The sequence below is a fragment of the Atractosteus spatula genome, chromosome 22 (assembly GCF_055471065.1).
Source record: "Atractosteus spatula isolate fAtrSpa1 chromosome 22, fAtrSpa1.hap1, whole genome shotgun sequence".
In the NCBI taxonomy this organism is placed as follows: Eukaryota; Metazoa; Chordata; class Actinopteri; order Semionotiformes; family Lepisosteidae; genus Atractosteus; species Atractosteus spatula.
The window spans coordinates 8,147,636-8,174,094 of NC_142727.1; the positions used below are offsets into that span (position 1 = coordinate 8,147,636).

Sequence of the window (26,459 nt, forward strand, 5' to 3'; positions counted from 1 at the left end):
TGGTGATTATTCTATCTCTTTTTTGCAACGGAACAGGTGTTGAATACAAATACTATAATTCTGTAGGTGTTTCACTGGAACCCTGACAACACTGGCAGCTTGTGTTACTACCATCTGCAGAGCTCATTAACGCGGAGCTATCCTCTCTGGTTGCACACTCTTCTGCAACACTTCACAGAAATGTGCGCTGCTTGATGATGTCTGTTGAAACAATGCAATGTAATGACTGAGGCAGATCTGAGTGTCATTATTAGACAGTGCTTATAAGGTACTGCCACAGACAAGCACTCCAGATATCATTCATGGAACAAAACATGCCTTTCTCTTGCTCATTCAACTGCTTTGCTCTGAAGGGCTGGCTGAGGCACAATAAATACCTAATTAACACGTTTACAACCAAGGCTTCTTGCTTCAACCCAATGAAAATCTGCCATCAAAAGTAATGGATCAAATTATGATTTAATCACAACTTTCCAGTTACCAAGTCCAGAGCCCTAATCTCTCTTCCACAGTGCTGCCTAAGCGATTAAGAAATCGACAAAGTGTTTAAAATGTCAGGTTTAATTAGTACTCGATTCAAGTCTTTACAGATGTAACCTCTTTACAGGGGTTGCGACAGACAACTGTCTGCCTAGGTGGGGATTTTACATGCAGCATGCTAATGCACGCAGTCTATACCACGTAATACACTGGCATTCTCATCCACCTGCTGGAAAAGGAGAAGGAAAGCAATTATTTGAACGTTCACATCCAAAGACAAAATCACGTACAAAATCCACTTTCCTGGTTCCCACATGCCTTAGTGAAAAACCTGATCCACAACTTGTATTCCCTTGCCTGCGAGCATAAAACAAAACGCCAATGCAAGTTCGTGCAGATGCAAAATAAAGCGATAATGAGACTCAATCAAAACAAGAACAAACAAACACATTAGAAAGAAGTCATGGGGCACATTCTCTACCGGACGGCATATGCTTATTCTTTACCTAAAACAGTCATTGTCTTTATAATGCCATACACTTTTGCCAGGAATTTAACGATTTCCTGGGGGCGATGTACTTTATGGGATAATTGTGCCAATGCTCCTGAAATATATCGGCTGCAGAGTTGGGATGCAAAAGAATAAAAATAACATATCTAGACCATTACATTTTGTATGCATACATAGGGTATGAAACGAGAACAGCAACCACGTACATTCTTCGGGTTAACGGTATGTCCTACACCAACAGGCTAAAAGAGCTGAACCTTTCTCGTCTTGAACAGAAAGGACTGTTAGGGCACCTGATGGAAAGTCTTCAAGATCCTTAAAGGCACAGACAAAGTCAAAACCAAAACACAAGCCAGCGGACACAAGTGCAAACTATGCTGACGCGTCATTCACATATTCAAGACATCGTAGGGCAGGGAGAACAAAGGTGTGTGGAATGTAAAATCAAAGGACGTTATGTTAAAATTGCACAATGAGGAATGTTTCAGATGAGAGGAAGCCAATCGGCCCACCTAACTCTTTTGGTTTTTAGAAGCTAATTGGTTTGAGGATCTCAATTCTGCTTAAGGGGACCCCGGTCTGCTAACGGGGACCCCAGGCTGTACCTGCAGAACAGCTGTCTCTTGAAGGAAACCACGGTATCGACTCTGAGAGCGGGGCTGGGAGGCTGGGCTGATGGGCCTCCTCTCAGCTGCTAGGTCTGCTGTGTGCCCCCTCTGGAATACCCCCCTGTGCCCCAGGAAGTGCATGTGGGAAGGTGAATCGGGTGTGCACTGCACTGCTGCTGTTCGCCGCTGAAAACCGACAGTGTGACCACTTCCTCTTTTCCTCAGGGTGCTGTCAGAACTGCTCACACTGGAAGGCTCAGTTTGACTGAGACTTGCTAGCTGAAGAGGAAGGGGACGACAGGAGGGAGACACAATAAATCAGGAATAAAAGAGCCGGAAAATTAGTATGATCCATTAAGTTCTATGGTTGCCTAGTGACTGATTGCTTGTCTGTGTTTTGAGGAGTTTAATAAAGGTTAATGCATCTCAAATATTTTATCTTTCCTACAGATGTAAGAAACTTGAATGTGAAAGACCCAGAGAGAACAAAGGATGACAGCCATTTGTGAGATCAAGCGGTAGGGAGAGGAAATGCTTTGGGCGACGAAGCAGGAAGGCAAAGTCTACACTGTTTGTATACAGAAATGCATGCTCATTCCAGACCACGTTAAAGCAAAGCTTTGCAAAGCATATTAGAGGGTGAATTCCATTCAAGAAGGGAAGTGGAAACAAAGCAAAACCTGAAATCTTAATTTCGGAGGAGCAAATGAATAGAGTCTTACAGACAGAGCACCCGGTTCCATCAATATCCACACCGGGTGCTCCACCATGACATCACAACAGGACTGCGCATGGCGTGCAATGGAAACGAGAACTGCTGCCTTTTTTTTAAGTTACAGACATTTACACTTGTTCAACAGGAAGCAGGAAAGTGGGGGGTGGGGGGGGGAGGAAGAGTTCACCCATCGGATAAAATATTTCCAAATCTATGAAGTTCTAGCAGTAATTAAGTGTTGAAAATTTCTCTCTACGAAAAAGGAGTCTCGTCAGGGAAGGAGGCCTGCCGCGCTCGTCTCCAGCCGCCTGCTCCTCGGCGGTCCGCCGGCCTCACTGCTCCGGCGCGGAGGCGTCGTCTCCCTCTGCTGACTCCGCGGCACCTGCAGGACACAGAGAAGAGGCGCCGGGGCTGAGGCGTGTCGAGTCTGCACCGGCACACCAGCACCCGGCTGTAGAGGACAACATCCCCATTTCACTGCCACAGTCAAGACGGCAGCTCCCGAACAACAAACTGGAATATTTAGGAAAGAGGATCCTTCTTCCTAGAATGTCCTTTAAGTTGCAGGTGTGGTGTTGATTTCTGAACCTCCTCATACCCTTGATTGATGACTTATATAAAAAAACGAGGCGGAGCAGTGGCTCTGTGGCTAAGGATCTACACGTGTGGCTGGAAGGTTGCCGGTTCAAATTCCATGGCTGGCAGAGGAATCCTACTCTGTTGGGCCCCTGAGCAAGGCCCTTAACCCCAACTGCTCCAGGGGCACTGTATAAATAGCTGACGCTGTGCTCTGACTCCAAGCTTCTCTCTCCCTGTTTGTGGGACTGTGTGTCTCAGGGAGAGAAAGCTGGGGTATGTGAAAGACAAATTCCTAATGCAACAAATTGTATAGGGCTAATAAAGTGATCTTATCTTATATAATGTCAGCCAATGTTATAGCCATGATTCGGTTCAGTGTATTTGTCATATGCACAAGTGCCATGAAATGCTTATTTGCATGTATGCTCCGACACAGAGACATCATGGAATCACCAAAATATAAACACAGAACAGCAGGAACAACAACAAGTTAAATAACATACAACTTTTAAAAAAGCAGTCAGACAGCAGTTTGAGAACAGAAAGAAACCCATCAGCGTCAGTCAATGGTGGGGGTAGAGTTCGGAAATCTGACAGCTTGTAGGAAGAAACTGTCTCTGAATTTGGGAGTCTGTGCCTTTATGTTTCTGTAACACATACCAGAGGGAAGGGGAGGAAAAAGTGAGAAACCAGGATGACTGGTATCCTTAGAAATACTTCCAGCCTTCCTGAGACAGTGAGTTGCAAAGATGTCCACAATAGAGGGGAGCTGTACTCCAGTAATGGACTGGGCTGACCTGATCACCCTCTGTAATGCCTTTCAGTCAGACAACGAACTGCTGCCAAACCCCACTGTAATACCACACATGACCACACTTTAATAGCGCACCTGTAGTATGTAGTAAGGATAGATGAAGAGACCCCATTTGATCAGAATACAGATCTTGGTGATCAATCCTACTGTACATGCCGTCTTTCTTTTTGTTTAGTACACCTCCTTCTCCTTTGTCGGAGGCCAGGAGGCTGAATGAAGTTGAGCATTCACTGACCCCTGACCCCTGACCCCTGACCTCCCTGTCAGTCCTGACCTTTTTTTTACCCAGGGCACCTGTTCAGGTGGTAAGGATCAGAGGGCACTACTCAAGTAAAAAATGTTTTTTTCTCACTCTGGGAGGCAAAGAAATTGATTACAAACTTCCTGCATTGGCTCAAGGAAGAAGTGGCACCACAGTCAGCGCATCTGAACCCCTGCGCTGTGGAAATGATGGGTTTGATTTCCAGGGGTGGCAATGGGATGACCATCGCAAATTAATTTTAAAAACGCTTTGTTTGGAGAAAGTCATAATTACTGAAAAAGACAAACAGAACATAATTAAAAAATCATTACCACACCTAGCATTATAGGTCACTTTTCATTCCTGAGTAATTTTATTTGTAATATAGAACGGATTGGTTTTGGCCTTGTTCTGTTCTGTATCTGGACCCAACCCTGCCAATCATGGTGCGATGTGCTCTAAGCTCCACAATGCCTTACAGGAAGTCAGTAGTGTCATGGGTGCACCAATCACCAACATCACTGCAAGCCAATGGCGCCCAATAGGATCTTTAGCTAAAATCAAGGGAACCTGGACAACTCATACTCACTCTACCCCAGAGGCTGCCTGCAACTTGGTAGCCACTGTCTTGGGGATTCCAGTGAATTTTTTCACTGAAAATCCAAAGTGAACATCTCTGTTTTTGTAGACATGGGCATCAAAAAGTCAGGATACTTGAATGAATCAGTTAAAAGGTTCAGAAGTGACCTTATCATGTGTGCTGCAGGAACAGAAGGTCACTGGAGACAATTAAATACAATTAAATGACATCTCTTCTGGCTTACAGAGCTGTCAATCAGAACAATCCATAGAGCACTGCCAGACACCCGGGGGAGGATTCAATCCTGGCACAGTGTGCCTTTTCTCACTCTGTCCAACGTGTCACACTGCACAGATGGCTTGCTTTCACCCAGTCCTAGGTGTGGCTGAAATCAAAACTTTGACCCACCGGGCAAGCACAAACTGCAAGGCCCAACGCCCGATGACGGGTCTCCATCAGTGAGACGGAGCAAACTCCAGCCAACAGATGGCCCCCATCAAGTACTGGGGTTGTAGTTTGCGAGCGTCAGAGCGGGTGGGTAGGGTCAGGCTTGGTGGAGTTGGTCAAAGTTTAAGGGCGTTCTTCTTGACAGCTGTTCAACTTTCCAGGCCAAATCCCGAATAAGTTCATCAGAAGGCGACAGCACTTTAAGCTAATGCTTTCATTTGTGTCTACAGCGTTGCTCAATACCCCTCGAAGATGGGTTTTGTAAACGTGGGAAGACTCGACCAGCAACGGGCAGGCGGCCCTGTGGTGTCAGAACGAAGCCTCCGGTCTCTATAACAAGCCCGAAGGCCTCCTGTTCCCCTCGGGTGCATGGCTGGCAGATTCTGTTTTGTGAGGCGCCACGAGGGGACTCACTCCTGCACGGCGGATTCGGGAAGAGGGAGGCCTGCTCCTGCGGCTCCCTGCACAAACACGCGTCCTCCGGGGACACAGTCGCCCCCCGGCGAAACAGCAAAGCGGAGGCCACTTCCTGTGGCACGTGGGATAGCGCAGCGGCCGGCAAGAATGGGGCGGCCGTGCCATCAGGGAATGACAGCACAGAGGATATCAATAAGCAAACTGCTGCTTGAGTGGTTTGCACTTCTAGTAAGGTGACCAGGGATAAAGAATCAGGCTGGCAAACCTAATGCAACGATAAAAAAAACTGCATCCGTTCAGCGCTGCTGGGTTCACAAGGACTGACGTGCTGCTTAGCAGAGGATCACAGAAGCTTGAATGGACTTGCTGTAATAGCCCGCAGCACCACACACACCCTGTAACACTCGTGCCAACTCGCCCGACCCTATTTAAATCAAACCCAAGACCTTTCCGGCTTAAACACGAGCTTGCTTCGGCCTTCATAATAACAGCGGTGTTCTGACCCTGTTGCCTGATCTTGTCAGATCTCAGAAGCTAGGCAAGACCAGAAGTGGGAGATCTCTGAGGAGTCCCAGGTTGCTGCAGTAAGTGGTGTGGACCAGTAGGTGGCGATCCTCCCTCTGGACCTGAATTTCCAAGCCAGTGTCCCAGGATGGTGATGCGCTGTAGAAGGTGCTGGCCTTCTAATTAGATGTTAAACTGAGGACTTGATTACTTGGTCATCAAAAGTCCTACAGCATTGGGGTATCAGTCCCAGTGTCCTGGCTAAATGCCACTTGTAGCTTATAGTATTGGGCCTGATCATTTCCCCCCCTTCATTCAAATCAGTTTCTCACTCTTCTACCTGATCTGCTGTGTTATAGGGCCACCGCCACAGAGTCACAACAGCTGACTGCGGAAAAACTTCAGTCTGCCACATTTCAGTTTGCCACACTTTTAAGTTTTTTCAATGTTAAAAACTTCTTTAACTGTTTTAAACAAACTAAAAAAAAACTGGTGCACTGCAACAGCAAGTGGGAAGCTGCAGTGTTGTGTCGGACAGTGTCAGTGATGAGTGTAACTGGTAGGACCGCTGCCATCCTACAGATCCTAGGTTGTGGCAGTCACAAGCCTGCGTTTTCAGCTCCAGCTCCAGTAATGGGATTTCCATTCTGCAGGCAGTGAGCTCCAGTGGGGTATTTTATTCTTCTTCAGATTCAGACTCGAGAACAGTGAAATCAGTTTTTTGATTTGCCTTTCGGAGTTTCCTCTTCCTTTATGCAACCACCCAGTTCAGCGAATACAAATGGCTTTTCTAGGGCAAAGCTTTTCAACTAATTTTACAGACTCTGCGGGCCAGAGCCTTGGCTCTGCTTTTGAAAGCTCTGCTCCCCGGCAGAGAACAAAGACCTGAAGAGACGCGGCGCAGGAGAAACCGCTGTGAGCTGTGCTGTGCAGAGGGAAGGCGACGGAGCGCAGAGGTCTGGGGGGATCCTGTGTTTCCTGCAGCGGGTCGGTCCCACGACTGGAGAGCTGAGGACCTTGCTGCTGAGGATGCCTGGATACAGCAGCCGCCTCTGTTAGGCCAATGGTATCACTAAGAGGGCACATCTCACAATACATAGTGTACTGCCAGGTGTGCCAGATGTGCAGTAACTTTACCACAGTGTGCTAATATCATATTACTGCACTTTCACCGAATCTGAACTGAACTCTGCCTGAGTCTTCATGTTAAGCATGTGACAGTACAATATTTCAGGTGAAAAACAGATATATTTCTTTAAATGTCCACAGGTAAAGTAGCTTGTAATTTTGTATCTGTCTAAAATTGTAACAGTTCCCAGTTTCTCATTCATGTCTTTAGGATACAAGATAACACAGAAATAAAAGCTACAGTAACTTGTATTAAGCTTTTAAATGCACTTAAATGGAAATCAAGAACTCCCTGTGGACTCTGATGACTGTGTTGCGTTTTAACTTTGTATTTCCAGTGGCTGAGTTCTCGTAAATACTATAGATTGTGTATTTGTTACTTTCGCGTCTAACCCATTTACTTTTATTCTTAATCTAATTTTGAATTTTGCTTAAAATGGTTTTGATGAAAACAGAAGTTGAAACTGTTTTGCTTGGCAGACAAACATGAAAGGGAGGTCCCTTTGGGGGTATAAAACCATTTTTTTTTCAGATAAACTACAGTATTATTAATGTTCTTTAACATCAAAATGGCTCCTGAGTCTGGAGTAAGAAATTTTAACCTACAAAACATTTGGTTTGTTACGTGTTGGAAAACCGTACACAATTCAGTTTTTAGGAAACATTTTTAAGGGAAACTATAATATCCCACATGCTGAAGAACACAAATGTGTATGGCAGGTAAAACAGAGAGAAATGTGCTTTTTAAAATTTGTTTGCAGGTTGTAAGTCCTTAAAGAGAGAACCGAACCAATCTGCAAACTAGCGCAGTGCACAAGTACTCTCGAGTGCGCTCAATCTATCCAGAACTGTCATTCTGAGCTGTGTGCCTGTTTAAAACGAGAATGTGTGGCTAAAAATAGATTTTTAATGAAAAAGTAACTGGTAAAGGAAAATGAGGAACAAAATACACAACTTTATTATATTTTTTTCTGGTGGCATCCTAACCTTCTGCAGATTATGCCTGCTTCCATTCTGAATTCATCTTCTCCACAGGGGCAAATGGGGAGGGAGTAGGGAAGTGGGGAAGTGGGGGGAGGAATTGCTACAGTAGCATTTCAATGGAGAAAAAAAGCAATCATTTCGTGCTTGGGAAAAGGGGGCAGCTCCTGACAGACAGGCTCATTGTGGACGCCTGTGTCTCAGTGATAGAGCACATGAGTTCTACCTTCCTGGGGAGGACGCACCTGGAGTTAAAAATAACTCACCAACACTGGGGGACGCTTAGCAACCGGCAACTAGGTTGGTGTTGCTAAGGAAAGGCCTAAATTGGGAAATCGGTTGCCTGGCCTACCCTCAGGGTGGGACCACAGAGGCTTTCAGACTGTCCAATCAGAGAAGGAGAGGGCAAACTGGGATAGGTACTGTACTTTTGCCAGGATTCAAAATAAAAAAGGACATTGTCCTCCAAACTGCCCCACTTACTTGTGTAGGTCGCAATATGAGCTTAAAAGAAAACACAGAACAGCAGTATGGTTAAGATATAAGCTGTGTTGACTTTTCTCTGCTGACTGCTGGGCTAGATTTCTGAATGTGTTTTGTGCTGAATACAGGGAGGACATGTAAACTCCACACAGAAAGATGCCCAGGCCAGGGTCAAACCCAGAAATCACACCGCACAGGAAGAAGTAGAGGTGAATTCCACTTTATGTAAAAAATGTGAAGAAATAGCAGAATACACAATGTTTTGGCCGTGAAGCTTCATTCACCCTTTTAAAGAGACATAAAAAACTGTCTTGATCACTTTTAAAGATCAAAAAGTATCACTTTTGTGATGAAGAGAGTTAATTTTAAACAGCAGTGTCAACTATTTTTTTTTTTACACTGAATATCCTCTCTTGTGCTTTCCTTTCCATTGCATTGCAAAATACCTGCCAATTTCATTATTGTCTAGCAACTGGTAATTAGCATGGCGTTGCTATGAAAAACAGGTAAATTAGTTCCGGAGGCTGTGACTAGGTTAGTCGCCAGCAATTGATCTCTTGGGGGAGCTGAGCTTTAAAGTTCCGGCTCTGAAATATCACAGCACCACTTGGCCCTGTCTCACAGGAGGCAAACTGAGAAAGCTCAATACGCAGCACTGAACTGGTCCAGTCACTGGGGTACAAGCACGCTGAGGCCTACAGGCACTGAGCAATGCTCTCTTGTTTTCAAAGCAGTTTTCTTTTGCTCTCTGTGCACCTGCCTCAAAATAACCGGCAGGGTCTCTCCAGAAAGCAGAGGTGGAAGGTTTGCTGTGAGGGCCAGACCTTGTCATTTGTCAGGAGAGAGTGAAAAGGTCACACAAGCATACGGTCTCCGCGGGAGGGTGGCAGAATCACTTGCAGCAGAGGCCTCCGTTAAGTCGCCAGGTTGTCTCGGGGTCCTTGAACTTTGCGAGAGATTGGCACTCAGCACTGAAACAGAGCGCCCTCTCCTCCTTCGGCTTGCGACATACACGGTCTCGTGCTTCAAGCACTGCGGCAGCAGCTCCCGCAGAGATGCCCACGTGCTGTCATCGGGAAATCATCCGAAAAGGGAGAAGAGCACGCACAAAGACGGGGAATTGGAAATCCCTTGGGGTGGCTGTCACGTTAGTAAGAATGTTGAAGATCTCTGAAAATGAGTCCAATAAGGCCTTGGAGGGCAGCTAATATATCAGAACCCCCAAAAGGGAAACAACATGCATTGCATACATCTCTCTCTCTCTCATCCTAGCGTTAATCCCGCATCAGCAGGGTCCGCTTGTCGGCACGCCCGTCTCCATTTGGTGGTTTGAACCAAAACTTTGAGCTGACGTTGCCATTAAATGCGACCGAGAAATACACCAACTGGCGTGTCGCTCCGCCTGCCGTCGGAGCTGGGGGGGGGGGGGGGGGAGGAGAACAAAGTAATGTAGCCAATTCATAGAGGGGGATTATTAGGAGGCATGGGAAATTTGGCCAGGACGCCAGGGTTACACCCCTACTCTTTTCGAGAAACGCCCTGGGATTTTTAATGACCACAGAGAGTCAAGACCTCGGTTTTACGTCTCATCCGAAAGACGGCGCTAGTTTTACAGTATAGTGTCCCCGTCACTATACTGGGGCATTAGGACAAACATGGACCGCAGGGTGAGCGCCCCCTGCTGGCCTCACTAACACCTCTTCGAGCAGCAACCTTAGTTTTTCCCAGGAGGTCTCCCATCCTGGTACTGACCAGGCTCACACCTGCTGAGCTTCAGTGGATGCATTGCATACATCAACTGAGTAAATATTGCGTGGAAGCAGAATTAAATCACGGCTGCCAACAGTACCGCGGCAGAACCAGTTCTCAGACTGAGATAATTGAGAAGAAAGAAATAAAATGTAAATGCAGGGTGAGGATTTAACAGTAGCTCACTGCTACATTTAGCTCAGATAAATGGAGACAGGCGAGAGGAGGAAGTTATTAAGGCTTTTTAGGGCTGAGGCTCTCCTGAGGTATAGATCTGTTTCCCAACAATGCAAATCACAATCTCCCATTGGCATCTGCTGTGGCTTAGTCCCCATGTGTCTCCACACTGAACTCACAGCAGCAGACCAGAGCTGTTGCACAAGATGGCTTCAGAGAAGGGGGTGTTAACTTCTGTTCTCCCATGCAGCCGCTGAGAATTTGTACTTTGCTGGGCATAATCTTTTTGCTTTGCTCCTTCTCATTTTAAAAGTGCACAAAAACTGTTCGCTTTTCACTGATGTAAAAACACCGTCAGCCGTTGTCTGGGAGGGCAGCGCCTGATGATGGCTGGCTATTTGGTAGGCTGGTCAAGGGGTGTGCAGTCTCATTGTTTTTCAGACAGATTTGCATGCTACAACTTGCGAACTTCTACTTTCAGCAATCCAGCTTTCCTATGGCCAAGAGAGAGTCCCAGTCTGAGTTTGAGCCTTGGACAACAACAAAAAAAACAAGCCTTAAGCTGTGGCTTCAGGTCACAGATGATGCAGATCCAAAGTCCATCCTGTCCAGTGTTTTTAATGCTCTAACATAATTGGCATGCCAAAAAAATTAAGATGTTTTAATGACCAGCAAGAAACCACATGAAATGACAGGAGTGAGTGCAGAGTGATCCCAGATTTCCTCCTCTACTCCCAAGCACAACGTTTCTCTCGCGCACATGGGTCATTGGGACACAGGAGTAGAAAAATCTCAAAAGACCTCAGATTTGTCATTGAAGGGTCACACATATGTGTGAAGAAATGCAGGAAAACAATCTAAATCAATCAAAAATCCGTTCAATAGAAATACTTTTTTCCCCATTTTCCGGCAGAAGCTCCTTCTGGGACACACCATGAAGAACTCCATTCCCCACAGCAACACTGCATCACCATTTGTCAGGTCTGGAGGACAGGAAAGAACCACAGCTGCCTACAACATCGAATAAGCCCTTAACCCTGGAGGCAAAATGCATGTAACTGGGAGGACATGCTACGCCACCTGGCTCTGCTGTATGTCAAATGGATCGGAATATGTAAACCAGCCCCTGGAGACAAGACTCTTTGAGGTGCACTGATTGACTTTTGCCATGACACAGGGCAGCACTGTTATATATGGTCACATCAGGACACAGTGAAAACCACTATCAGTCACAGTCAGTGTGCACTGCGTAGGAGCACAGCAAAGTAAACGCAGCAATGTACACTACTGGTAGTACATTCCAGCAGTGGTTCCTTGACTTTGGCTAAACCTTAGGTTAGGTTTAAAAAACACTGACCAATCCGTTAAGACTCTACTGTTAATTTAGAACAGATAAGATATATGAAGTTTTAAGTCACAGGAATGCTCAAGCATGAACACAGATATTGCCATTTTATGCTATAATAATTCATTCCATACTATGGCATGCATCTTTCCTATTCTGCAATGTAATAGAAAAGTAAATTGTAAAGGAGTGTTATTACTGTACATGCAAAGGTCTTTAAGTGAAGCACTTTATATAGAATGTATGTAAAATATACAGTAAGTGGGTGGTTTAATATCAGATGTGGCATTTAACAAAATATTTCATGGAGAGAGATTTGGCAGTTATTTCTTCTTTAATCAACTCTTAAAATTCAGGAAATCAATAATTTATTAATAATGAATAATGCATGCACCCAAATATTTTTTTGTGTAAGCTGCAATGATATTAATCATCAACCTAACCCTGAAAATCCTTGATTTTTAATCTAAAGTGAATTTTTTGGTACTGCCTTCCCTGTAAAATTTTTCCTCCTCTAATTGGTCTGGCATGACTCGTGTGTCTCACAGGCCCATGGTGGAAGCCACTGTTTCAGGCTCTGAATCCCTTGGGGCTCCAATTAACTCAAGCTTATTTAGCACTTGAGTACCGTGCTTCTGAGCTCATTACAGCGAAAAGGAGACCACTTCTGTTTCTCCACCTAGAAACAAAAGCTTTTGGAATAAAATGGTAAGATTAAGTAGGCTTTTTCCAAACTTGCTGTTAGTAAAGTCTTTTCAAGACAGATGTGGAGATTTTTGTTTTAAGGACATCAGACCGAGCAAAGGCCTCATGCAAACTATGATCACACAGTGCAGCTTCTAAAAACAGCCTCTTCTCAGTGCTGAGGGATAGGAAGACTTTATCTCTTCACATCAAAGATTGGGTGATTTATCAGCCTGCAATGCCTCCTGAGCTCGAGTCCTGCAAAGTGACTGTGCCTCTCTGCCAAGTCACTCAGTGCCCCTGCCTTCCCTTCTGCTGGCCTGAGCTCATACCTGTACACCTGTACACCCCATACCTGTACATCCATTGAACTAATCCCCGCAGCTCCAGCCAATGAGCTCCTAAAATCTGTAGTTTCCACAAGACTAATAAAACAAATAATTGAGCCTGCTGGGCATCACAGCCTTGTGTAAAAGACAGGTCAATGCAATGCTCTCCATACAGTACAATGACAAAAAAAGGACATGTTTATCATTCTCACAGGAGCAAAAAAACATTACATTTTATACTCCCCTTAAATGCAAACGGCTTTGTTGATCATCATTGTTCATTGTCAGTGGTAGGAGAAGATCACATAGTCGGCACCAGAACAAATACCTGCCCCTGATCTCCATATGCTCATGGAATAGCTGGACGGCACAGTGGTGCAGTGGTCAGCATTGCTGCCTCGCAGCGCTAGGGCCCAGATGGAGCTTCCTCCCGGCGGCTGTCAGGGTGTATAACGCTGCCCTAGGCTAGGACTGTTAGCCCTTCATTTGCTCGTCTATGGACAGCATGTTGCTTGTACTTTTGGACAATCAATCTGTATAAACCTATGCAAATTTTGCACATATTTTATTGTTTTTACAGTGACTACAATCATCATATTTTTCACACACCTATGTATTTATTTTTATTTATTTATGTTATATTTATTTTGTATAATTTTTCGTCTATTCTGATGTCTGTTTTTGCTTGTCTTGGGCTGGACTGCTGGAAAACATCAATTTCCCTTCGGGAAATTCCTATCTTCCTATCAATAAAGTCCTATCTATCTATCTAGCTTGTAAGTTTTCCCCGTGCTCGTGTGGGTTTCCTCCAGGTGCTCCGGTTTCCTCCCACAGTCCAAAGACATACTGGTAGGTTACTTGGCTTTTGGGAAAAACCGGCCCTGGTAAGAACGTATGAGTGTCTGTGTCTGAGCGTGCCCTGCGATTGACCAGTGTCCATTGACCAGGGTGTACTTCCTAGGACTGAGTAACAAGCACAGCCAGCACCAATTAACTCCAAATGATTCAATCTTCATTCCACACCTTTTCCCCGCAACTATTTAAACCCTCTGCTCACTGCTACCGGCACTCGGTATTAGGATTTCATCCGCCTCCTGAGCTCGCCTCGCTCTCCTTTCCTGAAACCCTCTCTGCCTCGTCTGGGCCCCCCTCACCTACGGCTCTTTGGCTTTGGATCTCTTGCTTCCTCTCTCTCTCCTCTCGTCTCGCCCCTCTCGGATTTGTTTGCCCGACTTCGCTCTGGCTACCTGGCTTTGACCTCGCTTGGAATTACCGACCACTCTTCTTCGCCTCCCAGTCTTGGTCACCTTTGCTTTCGGACCGCGTCTGGAGACCTGCGCGGGGTCCGTCAACAGCCCAGCGCTAACAGACGGGCTCTGGCTCCACCCACAACCCTGATGTGGAAGCAGAGATGAGAAAACGCTGGGATAGATGATAGCTCTGATAGCCTTGCTGCCGCGTTTGACCTGATACAATGTACCACTTTGACGTATCCTGCACTGGTCTTGCCTGGCAAGGGCACCTCAACCTGCCGTCTTTCTAGCCCTCTCCCCTGCAGGATTTTGAGGCCAGCGGGTTGTCGATTCAGTCTGATGATCAGCCAGGCGGGAACAATCCCGAAGCCGTAACCAAGTGTGCCGAGCGGGCTGGAAAGGGCGCGCGCTGAGCAGCCTGGGGTCAGAGGCATTGCGAGTGTCGGGGTGCGTTGCTGTGCGTCGCCGGGCTCTTACCTGACTCGCTCTGACCCCCGTTGAGCGACTCCCGGTCCCTGGAGCTCTCCCCTGCGCCGCTGCTGCTCACCTCGTCCCGGGGCTTGTCGTCCTTCATCTTCTTCCTGGTCATGTGACCGCGGAAGCTGGCCTGGATCTTGGCCGCGGCCTTGTTGGCCTCGGGGTCGTCCAGGGGGATGTCCATGATGTCCTCCTCCTGCTGCTTGGCGCAGTCCTCCTGTACGGCACACGCAGAACAGACAGAGCTCAGGCCACACATGGGGTGCAGGGGGACCCCTGCTGGAGAATGACGCGCGCTACAGTCACAGCGAGCTGGAGCTCGCGACCGGTTAATGGTGGCGCAGTGGCAAGGAGGCTAGACTACTGCCTCACAGCTCCAGGGTCCCAGGTTCGATGTGCTCGGCTACTCTCAAACATCCCTTAGGGAGATGGTGGGGCTGCCCAGGGAATTTCAGTCTTTTGCAGGGTCTGTTCACACTACAGAGAAACAGAAACAAACGATCCTGATGGACTCTTCTCATTTGTGGTCCTTCTGATGTTTGTGGGGGAAAAAAAGAGATGACGAAGAGTCTTACAAAAACTCACTGCACTCTTATAAGGGCCAAACTTTTAAAGTCTCAGCACGGACCTCAGAAAAACAGAGCGAATATTTTTGAAACGCTTAGAGATTGTTCACCTTTCTGCTCGGTAAAGCTTTCAAGTTATTATGCTTTTCAATTAGACTCATCCATTATTCATACTGACATAAAGCCTGACTATTAACTTGCACTTGAACTACTCCAGACCTGTACCATATCGGTGCCATTTGCATACTCTATACTGGTAGGAAATATTGTTAAGGATATACCTCTTGGATTCAGATGAAACGACCATCAAATGTACTGTGAGAGCCATTAACAAAGAAACATCCGGGAAGGAGTCTACAATTATTTCAGATCTTCAGCAACAGCAATGGTGTTAAAACTTGCCTCTGGGATGATTCTGCTGCTGTTAGTCCATGCTGTTGCCATGGAAATAACTTAGCATTGGCATTTCGAGATATATTCTTTCTAACTCACAAACCCATTACATACAATTAGCCTACAGTCACATCCTGATGTTGTTAACGGCACAGGGCTTTTCATATTTGCGAGAGCTTAAATTAGTAGTCTCACAATTGATTGGCAGATTAGTTAAGATTTCACGTAAAACGTAAAATAGGAATTATCCTTATCTGTGAGGAAGAAAGAGCCATCATGAGTTACAGTGCCTTGCGAAAGTATTCGGCCCCCTTGAACTTTTCAACCTTTTGCCACATTTCAGGCTTCAAACATAAAGATATAAATTTTTTATTTTATGTGAAGAATCACCAACAAGTGGGACACAATTGTGAAGTGGAACGAAATCTATTGGATTTTTGAAACTTTTTTAACTAATAAAAAAATGAAAAGTGGGGCGTGCAAAAGTATTCGGCCCCTTTACTTTCAGTGCAGCAAACTCACTCCAGAAGTTCAGCGAGGATCTCTGAATGATCCAATGTTGTCCTAAATGACTGATGGTGATAAATAGAATCCACCTGTGTGTAATCAAGTCTCTGTATAAATGCACCTGCTCTGTGATAGTCTCAAGGTTCTGTTGAAAGCGCAGAGAGCATCATGAAGACCAAGGAACACACCAGGCAGGTCCGTAATACTGTTGTGGAGAAGTTTAAAGCCGGATTTGGATACAAAAAGATTTCCCAAGCTTCAAACATCCCAAGGAGCACTGTGCAAGCGATCATCTTGAAATGGAAGGAGTATCAGACCACTGCAAATCTACCAAGACCTGGCCGTCCCTCTAAACTTTCAGCTCAGACAAGGAGAAGACTGATCAGAGATGCAGCCAAGAGGCCCATGATCACTCTGGATGAACTGCAGAGAACTACAGCTGAGGTGGGAGAGTCTGTCCATAGGACAACAATCAGTCTTACACTGCACAAATCTGGCCTTTATGGAAGAGTGGCAAGAAGAAAGCCATTTCTCAAAGATATCCATAAAAAGTCTCGTCTAAAGTTTGCCACAAGCCACCTGGGAGACACCCCAAACATGTGGAAGAAGGTGCTCTGGTCAGATGAAACCAAAATCGAACTTTTTGGCCACAATGCAAAACGATATGTTTGGCGTAAAAGCAACACAGCTCATCACCCTCAACACACCATCCCCACTGTCAAACATGGTGGTGGCAGCATCATGGTTTGGGCCTGCTTTTCTTCAGCAGGGACAGGGAAGATGGTTAAAATTGAGGGGAAGATGGATGCAGCCAAATACAGGACCATTCTGGATGAAAACCTGTTGGAGTCTGCAAAAGACCTGAAACTGGGACGGAGATTTATCTTCCAACAAGACAATGATCCCAAACATACAGCAAAATCTACAAAGGAATGGTTCACAAATAAACGTATCCAGGTGTTTGAATGGCCAAGTCCAAGTCCAGACCTGAATCCAATCGAGAATCTGTGGAAAGAGCTGAAAACTGCTGTTCACAAACGCTCTCCATCCAACCTCACTGAGCTCGAGCTGTTTTGCAAGGAAGAATGGGCAAGAATTTCAGTCTCTCGATGTGCAAAACTGATAGAGACATACCCCAAGCGACTTGCAGCTGTAATCGCAGCAAAAGGTGGCTCTACAAAGTATTAACGCAAGGGGGCCGAATACTTTTGCACGCCCCACTTTTCATTTTTTTATTAGTTAAAAAAGTTTCAAAAATCCAATAGATTTCGTTCCACTTCACAATTGTGTCCCACTTGTTGGTGATTCTTCACATAAAAAAAAAAATTTATATCTTTATGTTTGAAGCCTGAAATGTGGCAAAAGGTTGAAAAGTTCAAGGGGGCCGAATACTTTCGCAAGGCACTGTATGTTCCCTATGCATCCTGTCAATGCCTCCCAGAAAATACACAATGTAATAATTGCAATTTCTTGATCCCTACAAAGCTGAGCTGTTGAAAGTCATACTAAAGCAGTTGTACTGCTTAAATGCCTAAGAAACATGGTGGCTCCTTTTCGTTCATCTATTTAGGGGTTGCATTTAAGTTCTGCTATTTCCAATGACAATATCTTTGCTGAGAGTCTTTTGAAAGACATTTTCCCTGTTGCTACACTACAGTGAAACTTGAGAGTGGAGTTTTCCTGTGCAACCCACCTTAGAAATGAAATAGACACAAAGGAACACTTTGCACCTTCTTGCTGTAGGCTATTACACACAGTCTTCTTTATCAAATCCAAGCTGGCGTTATGAGTCTCCCACGTATGCCGATGAAAATCTCTGATCGATGCAGGACGTGCCAAGTGTACTCTCCAGCCATGAGACCCATTTACTTTTCCCTGCTGTCAGAGTGCCGCTCTGCCCCCCAGGGTCAGAGTTTTCCCAGCTTTCCTGCCACCGGTAATTGCTGAGGGACTCGAGCAGACCCTGCCTACGCAGGTCCGCAAAGGACCTGGGGGGCGAGTGATTGAGCCAACAGCAGACAGACAAGTCCTCCCCTGAGGTGCTCGCCCATACATGGACATGCGGGTAAATGGAGCACTACATAAGGCTAGACCTGGAAGTAATGAAAGAATGAGACTCGCACGCTTTTTCCATTCCTGGGCTAAGACTGGACCAAGAAACCAGTCTGCACAGTACCTCTACTTACCACATACTGTAGACTGAAGATTTCACCATCTTTTAAAATCAGTTTGACAGTGATTTCTACACTGGGGTACTTGCCCAGCTGCTTATAACTTTGGTTCACCTTACAGTACACCTTACTGGGAGAACAGGAACGCTGAGAAGTCATTACTCCTCCACACATTCATGTGCAAACACAGAAACCCATCAGAAAAAGACTCTCCATTGGTGTCATGTAACGCCTTAAATTAACTTAGTTGATATTAACAGGAGTAATAATCATTCCTAACACTTATATAGCTTTTTTCTGGACACTTCACACAAAGCACATTACAGGTAATGGGGACTCCCCTCCACCACCACCAGTGTGCAGCCCCACCTAGATGATGCAACGGCAGCCATAGTGCGCCAGTACACTCCCCACCAACTAGCTATCAGTGGGGAGGACAACAGAGTAATGAAGCCAATTCATAGATGGAGATGACTAGGATGCCATGATTGGAAGAGGCCAATGGGAAATTTGGCCAGGACACCAGGGTAACACCCCTATTCTTTTAGAGAAACACCCTGGGATTTTTAATGACCACAGAAAGTCAGGACCTTGGTTTTACATCTCACCCAAAGGATGGCACCTTTTCACAGTATAGTGTCCCCACCACTATACAGAGGCATTGGGACCCACAAAGACCACAGGGTGAGTGCCCCCTGCTGGCCCCACTAACACCTCTTCCCATCCAGGTAGCGACCAGGCGCACACCTGCTGAGCTTCAGTGGGCTGCCAGCTGAGACTTGCAGGGTGATACGGCTGCTGGCTGCTGGATGTTGTCACTGGTGTGTGTATCAGTCCTGCAGAGTGGTCAGCTTAGCACAGTGTGGGCGGTTGAATCATAGTAACTGAGATGTCTCGCTACAGCACAGTGTGTGTTGTATGACAAAGATAGAATCTTCCATGTCACTCTACCGCAGGACGTGGAAACAGCCATTCATTTACTTAATTAGCTCAGCTTCAATAAGTAAGGATTAGTTGGAACAAAAGCTTAGATAGCAGACAGCCAAACACTTGAAGATGCAGCTTAAGCCTGGGACAGTGTCTTTAATTTCCCTAATTAAAAAGGCAAAGTGCAAAAAGAAACCAACCGTCTAGCTTTCAACTTGTAAGAGGTGTCAGTTTGGAAACCACCCTGGCAGGTTCACTGGAATCCTTAGAAAAAGAAGCTGGCAAAAAAGTGTCTCAATATTGTTCCTCTGAACTGGCACTAAATACTAGATGACATTTATGTTACAAGTTTGAAATGTGTAGTTTTTACACAAAAAAAATCCAGGATACAGGATACAGGATGTAGTCAGGTGGCATGGTGGTGCAGTGGTTAGCCTCACTCACTCATTTCTGCCTCACTGTCCTAGGGCCCTGGGTTCATTTCTGGACCTGGGGTACAGAGGGGTGGTACAGCTTTGTCACCCCATGTTAGTGTTACCTAAAATACTATATTATCTTAAATTTACCAACAAAAGAAGGCTTAAACATAGGACACAATTATGACGTGTCTTAAATGTCTTTTGACATTGCTGTCAGCCAATATAGGGCCCCAGACATATAGGGGTCTGATGGGTGTCTAGGTGTGACATGCAGTATAGGGCAGACCATTCTATATCACATAAACAGAAACTGTCACTAAGACCATATGTTATATTGAGAATCATGAAATTTCACTCTACTTTATTGAAAAAGCTCTTTAAGAAGCCCTCAAAGGATGACATAATATGGTGAGAAATAACGGGGTTTGTGCGTCTGTCCGGTGTGTACGGTGTGTTCTGCACCAATCCTCTGTACTGGGCTGCGGGGTCAAACAGGGATCACCACTGTGACTGGTGCCGAGAAGAAGAGGACACCTCTTTCATCCTATTTCAGGACAACAATAACAGGGCAGTGATCAAACGTCCTCTGAGACTTATGTTAACCTCAGTGTAATCATGCTCATCTCTTAGTTCTCACCAAACATGATATCAATCACATGAAGCAGAGAACCTTTTAATTTGAGAACAACTCAGTGAAGAACTTAACGAAGTACCAAGGGAGTAAATGTATTTCTTAATCGTGTTATTGCGTGCAATTTGATTTTTCCTCCCCAGCCAAAAAATTAAAAATTAAAAAAACAAAACGCCTGCAAGTTCAGGTGAAAGAAACTATGGAAAACAATGCTATTGTGCAAAAATTGTGGAAAAGGGATTTCTCCGTGTCACAATGTTAAAACACATTCAATAGGATCAGTAACACTATGATGGTAGCTTCACTTTTAAAGCCTCCTTTGGTACCCATGTCATTAATTAGCCCCACAGCTGGACTGTCGGTGAAGAGGAAATATGGAGCAGCAGGTAGACCTGTGCAAGTGTGAAACTTACAAGAAAGTCCATCCAAAGCCACTCTGCTGAGCGGCCTGGGAGGCCAGTTTCATTAACCGAGAAGCCAATACACACCCTGAAGCAGATAACCAGGCAGAACTGAGGCTTTAATTCAAGAATCTCAATGTGTGTCGCCACAGGGACCAATTTCAGCTCCATTACCTTAGAGCGTTTTTCAAGAGACACTCACAGAAAAGATACGGACGATGTAACTTTAACATAAAAAACATAGATCAACTAGACCTCACAGTTACAAAGCGGCAACCCCAAACCAGTAGGCAACAGGAAATCACTTGAGTAAAAAAGGCTGTGATCCTTAACCCTAAAGGGGAATTGCTATGTTCAAATTCTTCACCACCTGAACCGGCATCCATAACTCAGCAGATCCACCGTGGAGACTCATGAGGAAAACTTGGAGGCGTTATTTTTTAAATGAAAGCTATTACATCAAAGGCATGGATCAGAGCTTTAGAAACGTATTTCCATTGGTGACACTGGGCACTTGCCTTTGTAGGCAAACTTCTCGAACTTCCCTTGACTAAGGAGCAGGCTAATTCAGGAAAACACAGAACAACACGACAGGCTGTGGGAACAAGACTGATATTGCCAAACTTTGCCGTGACAGAAAAACCAACCAGAGATTAGCAAAGGCAAACCCACAGGAGCAAAGCAGAAAGGATCTGTGACGCACACGCTTACTTCCCCAAGTTGCTCGGTGATGAAGGACCGCAATCGCTACACCTGCTCAAGGTACTCCCCTCCCTGTCCGTGCTTGAGGTCTGTATCAGCTCCCTTAAAGAGCCCCTGGCTAAGAGGCAGGGCTGTGGCTTCGAAATACTATAAGCAGCTCCTCAGGTAACACTAGGTGGTAAAGCCAGATGTGGCAAAGGTGCAGAATAATCAAACACAGCTCGGAAATTCAGTCAACACAAATCAAATTGCACCCGTTTAAGGCCTGAACATGCGCCGTGTTGAATTTTGCGCAGGAAAAGATGTGCCTTCAAATATATAACAGGCTGGACTCCCCCTCCCACCCCCACGGACTCAACACTTGACGAAGGCTTTTTTTAGATTTGAACTGATAAAATCTGTACAGACAACTGGAACATCGCAGCCGGCCTGGAAAACAAAATCAAATAAAGAGTGCAGCTTTTAATCTTCTTTTAATGGGAAAGAATATGATTTGGTTTTCTCTGGGGGGGGGGGGGGGTTCTTCAGCTGTCAAGCCGACAGCTGTGGCTGCTCAGAATATCGGGCCTTTTTTCGAGACGGTGTGCGCAGGCTGAGATGCCATTTGATCGATTTGTTTTGTTCTACCGTCATTCAAAACCAGAGAAAAAAAAATAACAATCAGCACAAGCCCAAAAGCACCCTCTGCCAGGAAGGACAGACAGAGGTTAATGCAATGGGTTCTCCACCAGGAACCTTCACACTCTCGTGTCTCTCTCTCACACTACAAGCAACGAAATGCGGTTAAAACAATGCCACTTTCTGCCCACCACAAAATTCCCACCTTTCTTTTCTTCCTGTGGGATGGGAGAAAGCCCCAGCCTCTTTCATCCTGGAATCTTCCCTGGGTGCTTTCCCACAGAACGTGTTGCGCAGAGAGAAACCAGCAGCACAGGTTTGTACATCAGACCAGGCGTGGCCACCTTGAGCGAAGGCAAGGAGGAGATTACCGCCTCTTTACAGCTCAGAGGTGTGAGGCGACTACTTTGTGCCCCAACAGCCTGCTCGGCCGCACCACAGCTCAGGTGTGAAACAAGGTTAGAGGCCTCGGATGTAGACAGAATGCCAACCAGCTGGTGGCACTAATCACAAATGAAGTATCGGTGTAGGAAATTGAGAACTTCTTCCTCTTGTCACGATCGTTACTCCTCCTCTTAAGGGCGCTCCAGCCCTTCCTCGTTCTGTCCCATTCCCCACACCTGTTCCTTATTCCAGCCCCTCTTCTGTTCCACCTTTAAAGCCAGACGCAGGCGTTTGCCCGGGGCTTCTCGTTGATTTGCGCATCGTGAGAGCCCGGGGTCCTGCCGCGTCTGGCTCCGTTATGGTTTTAGTTTCCTGTTCCTGATTCCCTGCCCCGCCGGTCCCGACCCGGTTCTGGTTTTAACTTCGGATGGATCCCCTGGTCTTGGACTAAACCTCCCGTCTTGGATTCCCCCTCCTGATTTACCCTTGGATTGTTCGCCCTGGATTCACTCCCCCCGGACACCTGCACTCCTCGGACACGCCCCCTGTCTCCTGACCCTACTCCTGCATGACTGTTTTCCCAATTGTATCCTCACATTCCGGATCGTGTCGTCCGCATAGGGCCCGGAAAGAACTGTTCCTGACACCTCTGACCTGCTGGCAGCTTGCCGTTTGTTGTTTCCACTTAATTCACTGTGCTCTCCTACAGCTTCCATGATTTAATTTATCGGAATTTGAATCTATTGGTGACAATGAATCATATGTTATGGAAGAGATAGGTAAAGGCATAATAAAATCTGTTTGCCCTTTTTCTTAAATGCCCGTTCTTATTGGTATAAATATGGGCATGGCTTGCCATACACTGTATAATGATGTTTTCCAAACACTTAGGATTTCTGGGTTGTTGGTGAGGACACAGCAACCAACGATGACAAAAATAAATAAATAGTAACAGCAGAGCATAAGGCTGCCAAATGCAGCCAACAAAGGAAAGAGCATTGTGTGAGAGAATCTTACTTTTCGGCTCCCACAGTGTAGGAGTGTAACCACCCACTGTCTAAACAGACTTTCATTAGTTGCTTTTACTGGTGTTATTAAAGCTGCCCAGGTTCCCATATCTCATACAAACAGGCTTGCAGTTCTGTTGAACAGTGTCTTACATTTTGTTAAAATAATATGTGAAATGAAAAGAACAGCAATGAAAAAAAAAATATATCTGTCAGCTTCAGATAAAAAGGCTTCCCAAACACACAGATCCCACTTGGCATCTCTCTTTAATAATGTAAAAGAAAAGAAAAGTGAACAAATACTTAGATCGGCATGTATCTTGTCTGTGCAGTGCGTGCAAGGCGTCGGCAGTGCCTGTAGCGTGGTGTGAAAATAAAACACTAAGCGCGGAGGAAATTAAGAAGAAACTCGCAAACTACAGATAAATCAAGAATCCAGCATGTCCTGAAACTTTTAGCAGGAGGGTGTTATTTTAATCCGCCAGCGCTAGTTTCTAATTTAATCCATCTGATTTTTCTTTCTTTACTGCTTTATGTCAAAATAACTTCTTTGTGCGTTTTCACGCTCAGTCATAACGTCTTGCGTAAACTGTGCTTTAATTACCGAGTTTGTGTCGCTTTGCTTTAATGTCCTCAATGGAATTTTTTTTCTTGCATATTTTTTTTTTCGATGGGGGGGAGTCGCTCCTATTAAATGACTATGCTCGGATTGAAGCATAGTGGAGAATATCCTGACACCCTCCTCCCCAGCTCCGAGCACCTGCAGATGAGAACAGAGGTGTCCAGCTTCCTACACGCACGTCTGGAAGTACAGCAAGTCAGCGGTGATGCTCTGGGCTGATATACAGTATTCAGAGAATGCGCGCTACACCTATGAATGTTTCACCCCAGAATGCAAGTGCAATTTTTGGGGGACGTTCCGGGTGTTTTCCCAGATGCATACCCCGCATTTACTTTTAAATAGGTGTGGATCGCGTTTCCTCTTCATCCTCCCTCGTGTTTCAACACGTTAACGCTGAAGGATAGCTGTATCGTTTAATACGTAAACTGGCGTTTTAGGTTGTTGGGTTTTTTTTCACGTTGTCATAATGCGGTGAAAGTGTCTCCTGCAGACACCATTAGCTCCCACAGCAAAAAAGTTGAGGAGGCACATCTTACACCCAAGAGACGGAACGGTTTGTCCTGGCTTTCCCTTGGACCTATAGGTTGTCCGACAAAGCTAAAGGTAAATTGTAGGCAACCGGGGGCCCGGGAAGAAAACGTCAGTTTATTAAGCCCTTAATCTGCGAAGAGAAATGTACAGGAGGTTTAAAAGGAGGAGGGTAGGAACGCGGGGGCGGCTCCTTCGCCCACTGCAACTTGGTGCGGTGCGCTCAGCGGTCCTCACCGCGGGGTCGCGCCGGCTGCGCTGCGTAAAGGCAGGCGAGGCGCTTTCTTGTTAATTAACACACCAAATTATTTATTGCTGAGGTCTTCATTAATTGACCTGAAAGCTATTGCTTTGAACACGGCAATTCGTGTCTGTTTACTTCTCCTTCGAGGCAACACTGAAGAGCTTGGCAAGGGCAGTTAGTGCACGTTGCGAAAATGCCCTCGCAGGTCAGAGCCAGATATTTTTTACTCAAGAGATGTCACCCAGGACACAGCAACACAGATATGACCCGTCTGCCACGCATTTCCATATCCATTTCTAAATTCAAATCATCATTTTGCTCCGGAGGCAACCCTCGAAAGACAATATTCAGAAACTGACATCCACGTTGCGATCAAGTCCGCCAACCGCTCGCTGGTTAAACCCTTACCAACAAATGCTTCATGACATCAAATTAAAATATAGACACATTTGACTGCCACCACCCTATGACATATCGCGCCCAACGAGAACTTTTGTACAGTTGCAAACACAAAATACCTCACGTCAGCCGGTACTGGCCAAACTGTCAAATGAATGATTTTCGCGTGCCTGAAATCTCACCGAGGCGAAATAAAAAGTAATGGCACATGAAATACCAGGGGATTTTTTTTTTAAACAGGAAAAGAGACAGAAGTTGTCCCCCTTTGTCACGAACTCGCTCTTATTTTAAAAAGGAAAAACGGCGCTTTTGTAGGGAAGGTGCAGAAAAAAAAGAGAGAGCAGGTTGGACTTACACTGTAGCAATCCATGGCGAGCGGATAATGGTAATCTTGGAAAGCAACGCTGTCGTCGAAGCGATTACGACTAGTGGTGCTCCGACTCTCACTTGACTGTACTGTAAAACAGGTCGGGGAAGAAAAGTGTCGCTCAGTTGTAGCCTGTATCGCCGTGCGTCTTCTGCAAGCCCTCAAGTGCGATTTCTCTCTCTCTCTCCCCCTACTATGCTGCTGCTCAACCAGCCCTCCGAAGGCAGCTGAACCTATCAGCAGCAATCAGACAACTTCGCAAGACTGATAGAGAACTTTTCCAACGCCCGGCTTGCTTCTCAGTCGGCTTACAAGAGCTAACCGTTCGTATGCGCACAGCAAAGGAGAAACGCGAGAAGGATCTAAGCAATTATTTTCAACTAGTCATTTTAAACTAGAATAAGAAACCTAAAGAGGGAAAGCTGAAGAGGCTATGAATGATTTCTGCGGCGATTTTCTTGTCTTGCCCTGTAGCTAAGGACTGTAAAGCACGGTGGAAAGAGATATCGTCGGGAATGAGCCTGAACTTTGTTTTACTCCTCTGAAGAGTAACCGTGATTGCTCATTCGTGATGAGTGTCTCCAACACCTACCTCCTCACAGCTAGGAGCCACTAGACAGCAGGGGATAAAGTCAAGGAAATATATTGTATCCTCCTAGACCACAGATGCACCGCTGGGCTCTTCTTGTCGGACATTCGGTATACAGTATAATGTAGGTGTAATCCACAATACCTCTATAAAGTCAAAACGCATATACAGTGTACATTTTCTCACTATGCATAATATGTTCAACTTCAGATTACAGAGGTGACAATACATGGGGCTGGATTACTTAAGTGGACACCGGCTACCTGCTTCTGAGGTGACATCTGCAGATCTGCGAGACAGCTGAAGGGGAGACTGACAGGTGTTAGAGCCCTGACTGCAGTGTCCTTCAGCTCTTCAGGGAACCACACTGCTGTAGCCTTAAGCACCCTCGTTACCTATTCCTGAATGGTCAGATCCGAGGGTACCGGGATGCACTGCTTGTCTGAAAGGATAAGGCAGATGCTCGGGTGCATGAAGCTGTT

At 45.8% G+C, this 26,459-nt stretch overlaps 1 protein-coding gene across 1 annotated transcript; it reads right to left on the reverse strand.

The window, feature by feature from the left end:
* Positions 1-545: 545 nt before the first annotated feature.
* nrgnb (neurogranin (protein kinase C substrate, RC3) b) lies at positions 546-25,931 on the reverse strand. Its single transcript, XM_088940095.1, has 3 exons — positions 25,377-25,931; positions 14,503-14,719; positions 546-2,696 (listed from the first exon to the last, which is right to left on the reverse strand). The coding sequence occupies exons 1-3, from the start codon at positions 25,389-25,391 to the stop codon at positions 2,647-2,649; spliced, it is 282 nt and encodes a 93-aa protein (XP_088796221.1). The 5' UTR covers positions 25,392-25,931; the 3' UTR covers positions 546-2,646.
* Positions 25,932-26,459: the final 528 nt, after the last annotated feature.

Excerpts from the sequence above, each read along its gene's own strand:
- nrgnb (XM_088940095.1), bottom strand. Across the intron at positions 2,697-14,502 it reads CGGGGGTCAGAGCGAGTCAG|GTGCCGCGGAGTCAGCAGAG; the intron begins GTAAGAGCCCGG and ends TGTGTCCTGCAG.